Source organism: Fusarium solani, assembly GCF_023522795.1.
Source record: "Fusarium solani strain SB1 chromosome Unknown bctg00000015, whole genome shotgun sequence".
In the NCBI taxonomy this organism is placed as follows: Eukaryota; Fungi; Ascomycota; class Sordariomycetes; order Hypocreales; family Nectriaceae; genus Fusarium; species Fusarium solani.
Window position 1 is genome coordinate 1321356 of NW_027072143.1, and position 14348 is coordinate 1335703.

General features: G+C 50.5%; 4 protein-coding genes across 4 annotated transcripts; 2 read left to right on the top strand and 2 right to left on the bottom strand.

Moving 5' to 3' along the window:
- Positions 1-632: 632 nt before the first annotated feature.
- MRS44_018341 (uncharacterized protein) lies at positions 633-4769 on the top strand (the record flags this gene model as incomplete). The annotated part of the gene is made up of 1 exon (XM_065616536.1): positions 633-4769. The coding sequence occupies one exon, from the start codon at positions 633-635 to the stop codon at positions 4767-4769; it is 4137 nt and encodes a 1378-aa protein (XP_065472608.1).
- A 1522-nt stretch (positions 4770-6291) lies between these two features.
- MRS44_018342 (uncharacterized protein) lies at positions 6292-8435 on the top strand (the record flags this gene model as incomplete). Its single annotated transcript, XM_065616537.1, has 3 exons — positions 6292-8058; positions 8112-8300; positions 8355-8435. 3 exons carry the CDS (start codon positions 6292-6294, stop codon positions 8433-8435), a joined length of 2037 nt encoding a protein of 678 aa, XP_065472609.1.
- A 1724-nt stretch (positions 8436-10159) lies between these two features.
- Positions 10160-12657, bottom strand: MRS44_018343 (uncharacterized protein; the record flags this gene model as incomplete). The annotated part of the gene is made up of 2 exons (XM_065616538.1): positions 10160-12160; positions 12412-12657. 2 exons carry the CDS (start codon positions 12655-12657, stop codon positions 10160-10162), a joined length of 2247 nt encoding a protein of 748 aa, XP_065472610.1.
- A 1086-nt stretch (positions 12658-13743) lies between these two features.
- Positions 13744-14226, bottom strand: MRS44_018344 (uncharacterized protein; the record flags this gene model as incomplete). Its single annotated transcript, XM_065616539.1, has 1 exon — positions 13744-14226. The coding sequence occupies one exon, from the start codon at positions 14224-14226 to the stop codon at positions 13744-13746; it is 483 nt and encodes a 160-aa protein (XP_065472611.1).
- Positions 14227-14348: the final 122 nt, after the last annotated feature.

Genomic DNA, 14348 nt, shown 5'->3' on the forward strand with positions numbered 1-14348 from the left:
TATAGTAAAAGAAAGGCGCGATAAGTTGAATTGGTGCTGTGTTGAGCTAATGCTGTAGAAGCGGTTGATCATTGAATTGGCACTGAAGCTGTTGGCCGTTCAATTGATGCTACAAAAGCTGTGTTGGAGATCACAAGTGTGAGGCGACCAAGTCGGTGGCAAGGTGTGGAAGAAGGAGGAACATTCTACAAGAAATCGTGCCTGTACATAAATAGTAGTTCCCCTACTTCACTTTGAGATACGAATTAAGCAACCTGCATCTTCTCATTTCAACAGGTTATGAGCCCGGAAAGCTAAACCATACTCAAAAAAAAAAAAAAGCTGAGTCTCCTACCTACTTATTTGTCTCTTACTCACAAGGACTTCACAGTCCCCTTCCACTGCAGCGGAGACTCAAGGAGTCAAGGGCTTCCCGCAGATTCTACCAGCTTCTCGTTCACTGATTTCACTACACTCTCGCTGATTCTACTACCTTCTAGCTGACTACACTAACCCCTCGGTTTGTCAACGCTCTCTTCGCCACTGGGCTTCTATCACCTTCTGTGTTGGCAGGCACTGGCCATAAGAAGCACGCCCTGGACTCGCTCTTGCGATTCAGTTCACGAAACAACATCAGCACATTACACTACAATATGTCAGACGGCAAAGACTCGAATCTGAGCGGAAATCTTTCCGGAGTTGCCAAGCTTGAATCCTCTGAAGGCTGGATCAACTGGAACGAGGAAATCCGAGATCTACTGGCCCTGTCCGGTTATGACGATCTCCTGGAGAGAAAACGAGACCCACCGGTTCAAGGCAATCTCTCGGACGTCGACTTCGAAGAAAAGCTAGATGCTTGGCACAATAGACAAGCACGGGCGTGCGGAGCAATTCGATATCGGCTTGGTTTCCGTCCCAAACAGGAAGTCCAAGGTCTCAGCAACTTGGCGGACATCCTTAAAACGCTGGAGCAGCACTTCAAACCCAAGGGTAGCAGTGTATTCCACGACCTCCAGCAAAAGTTTGATCGGCTCACTCTTGACAACTGCGAAAGTGTATCCGATTTCTCTCGGAAATTGCAGAAGACCCGAGACCAAATACTTCAACTAGACGAAACTAGTCAGATTGGACAACCACAACTGATAGACAAGTTTCTCAATGGACTTGGACCCAAATATCAAGTGTTCCTTACTGCATTTCTTCAGAGCCACAGCCTGCTACCCGAACAGAACCTCGAAGGCATCATCATCAAGGCAGCTACTACTATCGAAGAAGCTACTAGAGCTGCAGAGCGGGAGGAACATAGTCAGCGGATGCAACAACAAAACCAAGACCAAGAGGCAATCAAGCACGCTGCTATGGTCGCTGCCATCAGGGAGCAAAATTTCACGACCTGCAGCGGCTGCAAGAAGCTTGGGCATACCTCAGATGCCTGCTGGTTACTTCATCCAGAGCTCAAGAAACGCCTGAACGACAAGCGATTCAGGAGAAAGCAGCGCCAAGATCATCCAAGAACCAACAACCGAGCCAGAGACGTGGACCAGGACGAAGTTACAAATGCTCTCGCCATCCGTGCGGAACCCGTCATACAGCTGATGGCATACCAGGGCCAAAGGGTGAGCGATTTACTCGAGCAAGTACATGTGCTGGACAGCGGAGCTTCGATGCATACCTTTTGCAAAAGAGAAAACTTCAGTACCCTTCACCCCTGGAACGGCGGACAGACAGTTGGAATCGGCGAAACACAAATCACTCCTCAGGGTCTGGGAAACTACATCCTGCGGCTAAAAGGACTTGACGGTCCGCGACCCCTGGCGCTCGACAACTCAGTATACTCCCCAGAAGGACGTGTCAACCTTGTTTCGATATCTGCCTTAACAAAGAAGGGCGCAAAAATCTCTTTCGACGACAACCAAGCCAGGGTGATACACAACAATCGAGTAATCCTGACAGCCACTGTACGATCAGGGATCTATGTTGTGGACCAACCAGGCGAAGCGACCAACGCTGCCTTGGCGTCACTTGTTATTAGCGACCCCGAACTTCAAATATGGCACGAAAGACTTGGACATCTAAGCGAGAGCGGAATCAAGGCACTGAGGGGGATGGCACACGGCATTCACCCCATTCTACGCGGACAAAATTGCGAACCTTGCATAGCTGGAAAACAGAAAGAGAGACCACACCGAAAGTCAATCCGGAAAGGGACGTATCCGCTAGAATGCGTCCATGCAGACATTGCAGGACCATTTCCAGACACAGCATATGACGGCTCGCGATATTGGGTTGTCTTCGTGGACGATTTTACCCACATGGGCTGGGCATACGCAGTCAAGGAAAAGTCTGAGTTCACAAGGCGTTTCAAACATCTCCTCGATACATACGAGAGACCGGAACGTCGATGCCATTACCTCCACGTCGACCAGGGTGGCGAAAACCGCAGTGATCAGCTATGCACCCTCTGCGATAGCAAGGGCATCACAATTTATTACACCGCGACCGATCAGCATGAGCAGAATGGGATTGCGGAGGCCTTCAACCGAGTGCTTCAAGAAAAGGTTACACCTACACTCGAACGATCAAACCTGCCGCGAACACTCTGGCCGTATATCCTCTACGCGGCTGTGTATGTACGGAACAGGAGTCCTAGCAAGGCCCTGAACAAGACGCCATATGAGGCGTGGTTCGGAGACAAACCAGACCTCTCCCACCTCCGTGTTATTGGTGCGAATGGATGGGCAATATTGCCATCCGTCAAGAGACAAAAGCTGCGTGCAAAGACGATTCAATGCCGACTTCTTGGATATCAAGGCTCCAGTAACTACATTGTTGTGGACCATAACAACCGAGTCTTCATCGCCAACAATGTCATCTTCGACGAATCCAGCTTCCACAAGGTACCAGGGACACCTACTGGAACAAAGAGAACGAGAAACGAAGGACCTACCTTGTACCCAGAGTTAGAACTTCCACGCAAAAAGGCAGCTCTGCCACCACACGATACCAACCCACAGGCTGAGGAGATTATGTCGGAGAATGAAACAGACACTATTCACGTACGAACATCCGAGCCTCGCCATGACTCGACCGGGGTGACAGACCAGGACGAAGAGCTCCGAGTCTCACAGAGATCAACCAAAGCAAAACTTCCTTCGAGGTACCTGCTCCTAGGAACCAATACTCTCACTAACCTCATGTGCGCCCACGTTAATCTTGCGGCTTCCGTGGAAGACGAGGCAGAGCCCCGAACGATAAAAGAAGCCCGAGATTCTCTTCAGTGGGAGAACTGGTTCAAGGGAATGACTGCCGAGATAGACTCCATTAAGGAGAACGGAGTCTACACCTTGGCAAATCTGCCACCAGACCGAAAGGCACTGAGGGGCAAGTGGGTATTCAAACTCAAAAGGGGAGCTAATGGAGAAATCCTGCGGTCCAAAGCACGCTATGTGGTCCGAGGCTTCGAGCAACAAGAAGGAATCGATTACAACGAGACGTTTGCCTCAGTCGTCAAGCCTATGACTTATAAGGCAATTTTCGCTATAGCCGCAGCGCTTGACCTCGAGCTCGAACAAATGGATGTCAAAACTGCCTTTCTCTATGGGAAAATCGACGAGGAAATCTACGTTGGGCAACTAGAGGGCTTCGATGACGGAACCGGAAGAGTCTGGAAACTGCGAAAAGCCTTATACGGGCTGAAGCAATCACCTAGAATATGGTACCAGACTCTCTCTTCTTTCCTCCAAGATCAGGGATTCCAGCCTCTCGTCTCCGACATGGGTGTCTTCGTTAAGAGCCAAACCTACATTGCCGTTTACGTTGATGACCTGCTCATCGCAGGACCATCAAAAGGGAACATCGAGATGATAAAACAAAGCCTCAACCGGCGGTTCAGCATGACAGACCTGGGGCCTTGCCACTTCTACCTAGGGATGTCCATCACTCGGAACCGCAGACAGCGAAGACTGAGCCTCTCGCAAAAAGGGTACATCGAGAAAGTCCTCAAGGAATTCGGACTATGGGACTCCAAACCGACTGCGACCCCAGTGGCAACAGCGAAACTAGAACCCGCTCCTGACGATGACGAAGCTCACCCAGATCGCAAGCGCTGGTACGCTAAAGCGATCGGATGTCTGATGTACGCAATGCTAGGGACCAGACCAGACATTGCATTCGGCGTCTCCCTATGCAGCCGCCATCTCGCAAAGCCCACTAAGGCCCACGAAGCCGCAGTGAAGCGTATAATGAGGTACCTACGAGGAACCTGCGACTTCAAGCTCGAGTTCCGAGGAGATCTGCGCCCGTTGACCGGCTACACGGACTCGGACTGGGCCGGAGACACTGAGACTCGAAGGTCCACTGCGGGATATATCTTCAATGTTGGCAGCGGTGCGATAAGCTGGGCCGCAAAGCGACAACAATCAGTGGCGCTGTCTACCTGCGAAGCTGAATACATGGGGCAGACACAAGCAACCAAGGAAGCCATCTGGTTGCGAACCCTGCTAAAAGAACTACTGGGAGGTCTAAACGCCACAGACCAAATCGCTGCCACAATTATCTACGGAGACAACCAAGGGGCAATAGCAATGGCTAAGAACCCCCAATACCACTCCCGCACAAAGCACATTGCGATTCAGGAACACTTTGTGCGAGAAAAGACGGCCAGCGGAGAAGTTGAGATGAACTATATCCCAACCGACAAACAAGTGGCTGATGGACTTACAAAAGCACTTCCTAAGGACCGGTTCCAGTTGTTCCGGAAGGCTCTGGGAGTTGTCGGATCGGACGAGTAAAGCTATTCGGGCCAGAAAGGGGATCCACGCTACGAGGCTGTGCGATTTCGGGAACATATTCAACACATTGTTACCCCTAGCTCACTCCGCGAGGATCCAGTGGGAGTCTACTACCCGATTATCACATACAACGGCAGCTCGTCCAACTCACTTCAACCACCGCTAGAAGGCCAATAAATGGCCCGGCCGCATGGGTTGCAATTCCCGATCAGACCAAGACCCAGACATCTGGCAAAAGACGACTCGAAGGCTTTGGGGGCTGTACACAGTGGACCGAAGCCGGGAAGGCCGCTGCTTGGGTTGCAAGTCCCGAACTGGACCATGGACCTTGGTACTGCCAGCAGCCGCAGTTATTGCCAACGAGCACCAAGGACCCGAGGCTGCTAACACGGCCGGGAGCGCTGCTAACACGGCGTAATGGATCCGGCAAAAGACGACTCGAAGGCTCGGGGGCTGTATTCAGTGGACCGAAGCCGGGAAGTATAATGTATTAGAAGCGCATATAGCGCTCATTGAGGACGATACGGAGGTGGGCTGCAGTGGGAGCCTTGTCATATCTAAGACAATATTCCCCACGCGCCCAGGACTGTGTCGAGCCTTGACGGGTCCAACAGTACTCTTTCCTCTTTCACCCACGAAGGTGTTTTAAGGTTTTAATGAGACTGCTGAGATCTTAGACAGTCTAAGAACCCACCGCCTTGCTCGAGTGGGAGTGTTGGAGATCACAAGTGTGAGGCGACCAAGTCGGTGGCAAGGTGTGGAAGAAGGAGGAACATTCTACAAGAAATCGTGCCTGTACATAAATAGTAGTTCCCCTACTTCACTTTGAGATACGAATTAAGCAACCTGCATCTTCTCATTTCAACAAGCTGGTGGTCGCCGAATTGATGGCACATGGGCCTTTGATGGTTGATTTGAAGCTATTGATCGTTGAATTAAAGCCACAGAAGTGTCAGACACGCGTGTTCGTATAATAATGGGGACAGATGGTTAGAAGATGGAGAAGTGAGAATGATTGTTTTAGGATAATGATCATGTCTGTGACTGATCTGTAGATGGTTATCTCCTTGTTTTTGTTCTCCCCTCGTCTCTATATCTGAAGAGGCGAGGCCAAGATACTAGATCTGCTGATCCTGCAACAGGTCTATAACGCTGTTCAGACAATTCATGTATCACCGTGAGACATCTTCCCTTGAGGTGGCTGCCTGTGTAACACCATTATGCATGCCACTTCTCCAACAAGAAGCTGTTGAGCGTTGAATTGAAGCCGCAGAAGGTATTGATCGTTGAATTGATGTGCCAATTTGAGGTTTGGGACCCCTTTCCGTGCTTATATAACGGATCTTATTGGCACGGGGCCCCATAGGGACACGCCTAGGCGCGCCTCCACTCGCGAACGCGTAGGCGTGCAGATTATGTCAGCCCTCAATTTGGCTTAAACCCCACAGTCGCAGTTTCAGGGGCTCCGTCTGTTGCTGCCACTGCTGAACACAACTACAGTCTCCAGGAGCGGGCTTCCGCTATGGCCCAAGCAACATTTCCTGATGATGTGCTCCCGCCGGAGGGTACATACGATTCACGAGAGGCTCTACTCGCAGCTATCAACGAATGGGCAGCACCCAGAGGATACGCATTCATAACTGGGAGATCTTCGCGATCAACTAGTGGAAGGCAGATTGTTACATACGCATGTGATCGGTGGTGTCGTCCACCTAGCGCCTCAAAAGATCGCCAGCGCAAGACTACTACACGAGGAACCAATTGTCGGTTCTCAATCATTGCGAAGGAATCCCTGGATAAGGCGACCTGGTCTTTAAGGCATCGTCCGGACAGCCGATTTTCCTTACACAACCACGAGCCAAGCTGGCACAAATCGGCTCATCCAGTCCATCGGCAGCTCTCTGATGCGGACAAGTCAACAATCAGCCGCCTTACGAATGCAGGGGTAGCGCCAAAGGATATCAGGACTTATATCCGTCAGAACTCGAACACCATTGCAACCCAGCAAGATATCTATAATCGTATCGCAGATAGCAAACGAGAGCTGTGTGAGGGACAGAGCACTATACACGCCTTTGCTAACCAGCTGGATAAGGAAGGGTTCTGGAACCGGATGCAGCTTGATTCAGATGACCGAATCACGGCAGTGTTATTCGCCCATCCAGAGTCATTGGCATACCTCCAGGCTTATCCAGACCTACTTTTCCTGGACTGCACATACAAGACGAACAAATATGGGATGCCACTCCTTGATATGATTGGCGTTGATGCCTGCCAGCGATCCTTCTGCATCGCCTTTGCATTCCTTAGTGGCGAGACTGAGCAGGACTACCTATGGGCCTTGGACCGGCTCAGGTCCCTGTATGAACTCTGCAATACAAGGTTTCCATCTGTTATCTTAACAGACCGCGATAAGGCTTGTATGAACGCCGCAGAGATCTGCTTTCCATCTTCAATCTCGCTGCTATGCCTATGGCACGCGAACAAGGCAGTCCTCCGCTATTGCCAGCCGACATTCGTGCGCCACCAACAAGGATCGGAGGCCTATCAGCAGGGTCTGAGCGATTGGAGTGAGTTTTTCAACCACTGGCACTCAATTATGAAGTCACCAGACGAAGAGGCCTTTGATCAGCGCGTACAAGAGCTTGAAAGGCGCTACCTACCGCAATACATTGAAGAGGTTGGCTATATCAAGGCCAATTGGCTCGATCCATACAAGGAAAAGCTGGTGAAGGCTTGGGTTGATCAGCACCCTCATTTTGGTAATGTAGTTACCTCGCGGGTTGAGGGTATCCATGGGCTCCTTAAGAGCCACCTCAAGAAATCTACGCTGGATCTCTTCGAGGCTTGGAGGGCTATGAAGCATGCGCTTCTTAATCAATTAGCCGAACTGCGATCCAACCAAGCGAGACAGCAAATGAGAATACCAATTGAGCTCTCTGGATCACTATATAGTGCCATACGTGGCTGGGTATCTCACGAAGCTTTACGCAAAGTTGAAGAACAGCGGAAGCTGCTCTTGAAAGAAAACCTGCCTAGTTGCACCGGCGCATTCTCTCGATCTCACGGCCTCCCTTGCGCCCATACTCTCAAGGCTCTACAAGAACAAGGTCAAGCCCTTCGCCTAGAGCATTTTCACACGCATTGGCACCTCAATCGCCATGGTGTTCATCAGTTACTACTAGAGCCTCGGCATCGACCTGATCGAATAGCCGCCGGTTCGACTACTGGTAGACCGCAATCAAGCACCCAGAGAGAGCCAAGTGCATTCGAGGCAGTTCAGGCAACAGTACGGCCAAAGGCACAACCCAAATGCAGCAGATGCCACCAAGTAGGTCATAGAATGACTTCAAAGGCATGCCCTCAGCGATACGAGGAACTTTTGCAGTCGTCAGCATCGTCGGCGCAGGTAGGGGCAATGCCAGCGGCGTTGCCGTCGGCATTATCAGGGCAGGTACGACCAGTGCCGACGACATCTTCATCAGCACCATCTTTGCAGGCAGGGGAAGCTCTAAGACCAATGTCTTCAGGGTCATCAGGGCAGGCAAGGCCAATCAGGGATAGTGCTAGCTGCATTGTTGTTAGTATCGACGACACAGACAGTACAGTGCCGGCAGCATCATCATCAGCACCGTCGGCTCAGGCAAGGATGGTGCCGGCACCTAGGTATGATGACCCGCGGGCTATCTATCAGAGATATGTTGCTGCTCGAGATGCCTGGTACAAGGCGCAGCCTCGTGGCAGTATTAAAACCAACCAGCAATATCGGAGGGCGCTAGGTCTACCTCTGCGGTATGACAAATCAAGCTATCAGTGGTGTCTCGATTGGAAGCAGATGGGCAAGCGCTGCGATACGCCAACTGGCTCTAGAGATTGGACTAAAGAGGAGATGATGGCCTACCTAGATTGGAGCAAAGCAGAAGATGACCGGGTCGAGGCTCAGGTAGCTACGGAGATGGAACGCATGCCTTTTTCTAGTAGGAGAGGTATGTGTGATATTTGGGAGGCGGCAGCGGCAGATGGCGAGGCCCAGCAGGCTATTTATTCAGGTAGATAATCAACTATTCCTCACCGTTCGGGATCATAGGATTTTAGTACTCAGTAGTAGTAGTAGAGTTTATAGGATTTTAAGAACTACCTCAGAACTCGGAATTACAGCTGTGCGGGGTTTAAGCCAAATTGAGGGCTGACATAATCTGCACGCCTACGCGTTCGCGAGTGGAGGCGCGCCTAGGCGTGTCCCTATGGGGCCCCGTGTGTGAGTGTAAGAGAGATCTCTCTTCAATCCACAGGGTGATCATGGAAGCACTGCATGAAATGAAAATTGCTTAGCGCGAAGGTCCTCTGGGGTGTGCCCCCCCGGGCGAAATAAAATCCTTCCTTCCTTCCTTCTTCAATCCATACAAGCAGCATTTGCCCTTATAATTGAAGGGCGAGGATGATTCGTAGCTCTTCAATTGATCATATGTTGCCTATTGGCAGTGTATCAGCCTGCTTAAGTGAGTGTGAATACTACCACAGATGTCACGATGCGTGTGAATCACATCAACGCGTGCAATATATAAAGCAGTTCTTTCCCTCAGAAGAAGCCCTCTATTTCCTCCATTAAAGATCATCGTGAAGATGTATAACCGCAATCAACGCCAGCGTCAGAACCCTCGAGATATACAACCAACAAGAATGGCCCACAGACCGCCTTCATCATCCATCGGCGATGCCATTCCCCGTTCAGCTTTGGAGGTCTATTAATACTCTGCCAACAGACCCAACCTCTCCCACTATGCTGTATGCAGACCCCCAGGCGCTCGCAAGAGCCCAGGCCACTCAATATCCTCCTCAAGGGCAGCCAATTGTTATACAGGTACTGCCATATGGGTATCAGCTTACAGGAGAGTGGCATATTAGGTATCTCAATGACGTTCTTTCTCAACGGCAACAGCGCCCCAACCCGGATTTATCTCCTATATGGACTCACAATAGGCTTCAAATCCTCGATAATTCATACCGTACTATGAATATCATAGTTCCCGGCACCATATGGCCAACAGCCGCCGTTGGGGTAACTACCAACCTACCAGCTCTCCGGGCAGTAGAGGGATCAGGCATTCATATTTGGAACATTGATCAGAACGGCTATGTTTCGTGGATATAGCAGGGAACACAGTGATCTCATAGAATAAGCCGAGAATGCAATATTATGGTGTTGTTGCCGTACCTCTGGTTATATATATAATGGGCGATTACCAAGCCCTCTTAACCCTGTATATGAACTCGACTAGAACTCATTTAAAGTAAGCCATTGAACTATTATAACTATACTCGGAGATTCTCTCTTTCTTTCTCTTTCTAATGACATCTAGTAATTACATTCCCTATTGCTATTATAAATGTTAGTTGGGGGGGTTCCTATCTCTATACCAGCTCTCCTGTAATTGAAGATCTCTCTCAGCAGCATCCCATATCTCTCGCATGCCGCGGCGCCCTGAGAAAGGCTGCTCTGCCATCTCTGCCCCTACGTTATGTTCAACTCGCTCATTCTCAGCCTTATCCCAATCAAGATAACTCATCTTCTCCTCCGTGGTCCACTCTCTGATGCTATTTCCCTCCTTGCAATGCCTCCCCATTTGCTTGTAGTCAAGGCACCAATTATAGTCTGCCTTGCTATAACGCATCGGCAGTCCCATAGCCTTCCGATATAGCTGATTCGTCTTGTAGGCTTCCCGAGGCTGCTTGGCATACCAAGCCGCTCGTGCTTCCTTGTATCGTTGGAAGATGACACGGGGGTCATCGGCTCGTAGTGTAGGCGCCGCTGCCGTGCTTACTGCAGGGGCAGTTGCCAAGCGGGTGGCCGGAGAAGATACCACGTGAGTTGTTGTGCGAGTTGTTGTGCGTGTTGTTGTGCAGGCTATAGTCTCGGATATCACAGAGCCTGACGGAGATGACGGTGATGCTGAGCGGGTTATAGAGCGAGTAGATGTATGTGTTGTTGTTGTGTGCGTTGTGGTAGAGGTTTGGGCAGCAGCCTGCGATAGATGCTCGTAGCGTAAGGGGCATACTCTAGACCTCATATTATGACCCAGCTCGTGACATCTCGAACACTTTGGCGGTGCCTTCCGTTGTGTCGCTTTCTCAACGTACTCAAATGCAGAGGGCTCGCGCTGTGTGCCCGTTGGCGGCAGCGTTGATCTAGCCGCAATGCGATCAAACTGCTTGTGAGGCTCAATGATGAGCAGGGGGGTTCCTGAGCGTTGGAGACGCCAATGTGGATGGAAATGATGTAGTTGAAGGGGCTGATTTTGCTCTAGTAAAGCCTGGAGGGTATGAGCACAAGGCAGGCCAAGGGTTAGAGTGAAGACCCCTGTACACGGAGGATATTCCTTCAATAGACGCTCCCGTTGAGCCTCAACCCTTTGCAGGGCTTCATGCGAGATCCAACCACGTATGTTGCCATATAACACGCCAGATAGTCGAAGAGGTGTGCTGATATGCTGCCTAGCTTGGTTTGCCTCGCGCTCGGCGAGCTGGTTCGTCAGAACAAGCTTGATGATCCTCCAGGCCTCGAAGAGGTCGGCTGACGAGTCGTTCATGTGAGATTTGATAAGGTGATGAATGCCCTCGCATCGTGATGTGACATACTCATCAAAGTGTAGGTGTTGATTCACCCACGCCTTAATAAACCTCTGCTTATAGAGATCCAGCCAGGTCTCTATGATATAGCCCACCTCGTTGATGTGGCTGGGGATATAACGCTTCTTGAACCTCTCAAGCCTCTCGTCGAATATATCCTCAGTTGGTGAGGCTACAATCTCGTGCCAATGGCCATAGAATTCCTTCCACTCTTCATGCCCTTCAGGTTCGCTTTTATCCCGAATGAATGCAGGCTTACAATAAGTCAGGACCGCCTTATTGATATGCCACAAGCAAAGCATCGAGATTGGCTCGGGGAAACAAGAGGGAGAAGAAACCGCATTCATACAGGCAAGGCAGCGATCTGTGAGTATCACAGATGGGAGGCCTATTCCGTGAACCTCATACATCGACCGTAACCGTTCAAGGGCCCATATATAATCATCCTCTTCCTCTCCACTGAGGAATGCAAATGCAATACAGAAGGATCGCTGACAGGCGTCAACCCCAACTATATCAAGGAGAGGCATCTTGTACTTATTGGTCTTATATGTACAGTCCAATATAAGCACTTCAGGATATGATTTGAGGTATCCCAGTGACCGTGGATGTGCAAATAAGACTGCCACAACCCTGCCACTCTCGTCAAGGCGGATTCGACTCCAGAAGCCCTCGCTTTTCAGCTGATCAGCAAGGGCATGCATGTTGCTTTGACCCCTCGCAAGGTCCCGCTTGCCCTGTGCTATACAGTTGTAGATATCTTGCTGTGTAGCAAGTGTATCAGTATTCATGCGTAAGAAGGATCTAATCCCCTTCGGTGCAATGCCGGCATTGGCCAGTTGCTTGACTGTTGCTTCCTCTAGCCTTGATAGCTGACGGTGTGCTGGATGTGCCAGTGGACTGATGCTCGGCTCGTGATTGTGTTCACTGAAGCCAGCACCGGGACGATGCCTTAGACTCCATATAGTCTTACATAAGCTTTCCTTTGCTATGACGGAGAAGAGGCAACCCGTACGACGCGATTCGGTCTCGCGGATCCGCTTCCTCGAGGCTGAAGGTCTGCGCCCTGCTCCGCGGTCACAGTTGAAGATGACTTCACTTCTGCCATTCTTCGTCGTCCTGGATCTTCCGATAACGAAGGCATAGCCTCGTGGCGCCGCCCACGCGTTGATTGCTGTACGGAGTTCCTCCCGCGAGTCATAGTGGCCCTCGGGGGGAGGACATCATCAGGGAAGCAAAGGGAGGCGTCAATTGGGTCCATTGGAGCAGAAGAAAGGCGCGGTAAGTTAAACTGGTGCCGTAGAAGCCGTTGATCATTGAATTGATACTTGTCAACCTAGTACTGATCCACGAATGCAGACATTTGAAAATAAAAGATCAGTGTTGATTGAGAACCATCTCTTCTATATAAGGAGAGTCTAAAGGTTAGTCTTTAATAGTTAGAGCCGGTTGTTCCTAGCGAGTGTGCTTTGCAGCTGCTGCCAGAGCTGAGACTGCAGTGTTTGATCCTCCGGATACTCTCTATCCGGTTCGGATAGCCCCTATCCGTGTAACACTATTGAATGAGCGACCTGATCTTGACAAGTTTCCTCCAACAGTAAGCGAAGGTCTCCGGAGCTTGACAATACTGTAGAAGCTGTTGATCGTTGAATTGGTGGGCCTTCACCCTCTTACATAACAGATCTTATTTGCACCGGCCCCGGTGCAGGTATGAGCTCCCTATTGGCACGGCCGGCCGTGTCGAAAGTCACGTGATCTTAACGGCACGACCGGTCGTGTCTATATGAGGGGCCCTACGCGTCGCGCTCCTTATGTAATGAGCCTACGAGGTCGTGATTGGTAGTCACGAAAAAGAACTCTACCCCTGTCGCTTAAAGGAACTCTACCCCCTGTAGAGTGGGGCGCAAAAAGGAACTCTACTAGAGTTCCAGAGGTAATCATCCTGTAGGGTTCGGCATCCTATCTTCAGCAGCTGAAGCATGGTCTGCCAGCTTGAGGCTATTTGGTGTTAGTATCGCCAGGTTTGGCCGCTAAATGCTGTTGGTTAGTAAGTCATCCTGTCTGGTTTGCATCAAGTCTCCTTGTGTCCATCGCGAACCTAATCGCCGCCCGCACCGCTGGTAGGTTAGGTGTCAGACAACTGGCTCCACAGGGATCATTGATGGCATCAGTCAATTGATGAGAATTATCTAAAGAGCAATTGTACTATACAAAAGAGAATGACGTTGCTGTCTTATATAGAAGACGAAATCCGTGTGGAACGGAAATTGCAAGTGGAGGTCCGGAAAATAATCCGGTGGGCTATGCCGTGTGTGCGACAGGCTGATATGCAACACAGCGGCATAGCTTAGCGGGTCCGGCCAGCATTATCCGTCGCATTAACGTCAGCCTGGCCCGCCACCAGCAGCACCTCGACCACGGCCTCGCGTCCGTTCTCGGCGGCATAGCTTAGCGGCGTCCGATCATTGTCGTCGTTCGAATTGACGTCGGCGCCATTCTCTAGAAGGAGCTTGACGACGGCCTCGCGTCCGTTCCTGGCAGCCCGCGATAACGGAGTCTGTCCATCCACTAGCTTCGAGTCCGATCCAACTCCGTCCTTTGCGAGTAACATCTTCACAACCGCCACATGCCCGTTCTGTGCTGCGAACCAGAGTGGCGTACATCCATCCATGAACTTCGCAGTAGCCTTGGAGTTAGGTTTGACTTCATCCTGCTCGAGTAACCACTTAACTATCATCTCGTTACCGCTCTGTGCTGCCCAGGAGAGCGGTGTTCGACCATAGCTATCTGTCGCTTCCAAAGCACGTCCATTATCTCGTAATGCCATCATCGCATCTGTAATTATTTCACCCCACAGAAATATACCTTTTTAATATAGGGTGACAATAATAGTAGCTCACTTATCTAGAATAACGGACCCACTCTTATCCGACGAAAGCTGTAATACTATTT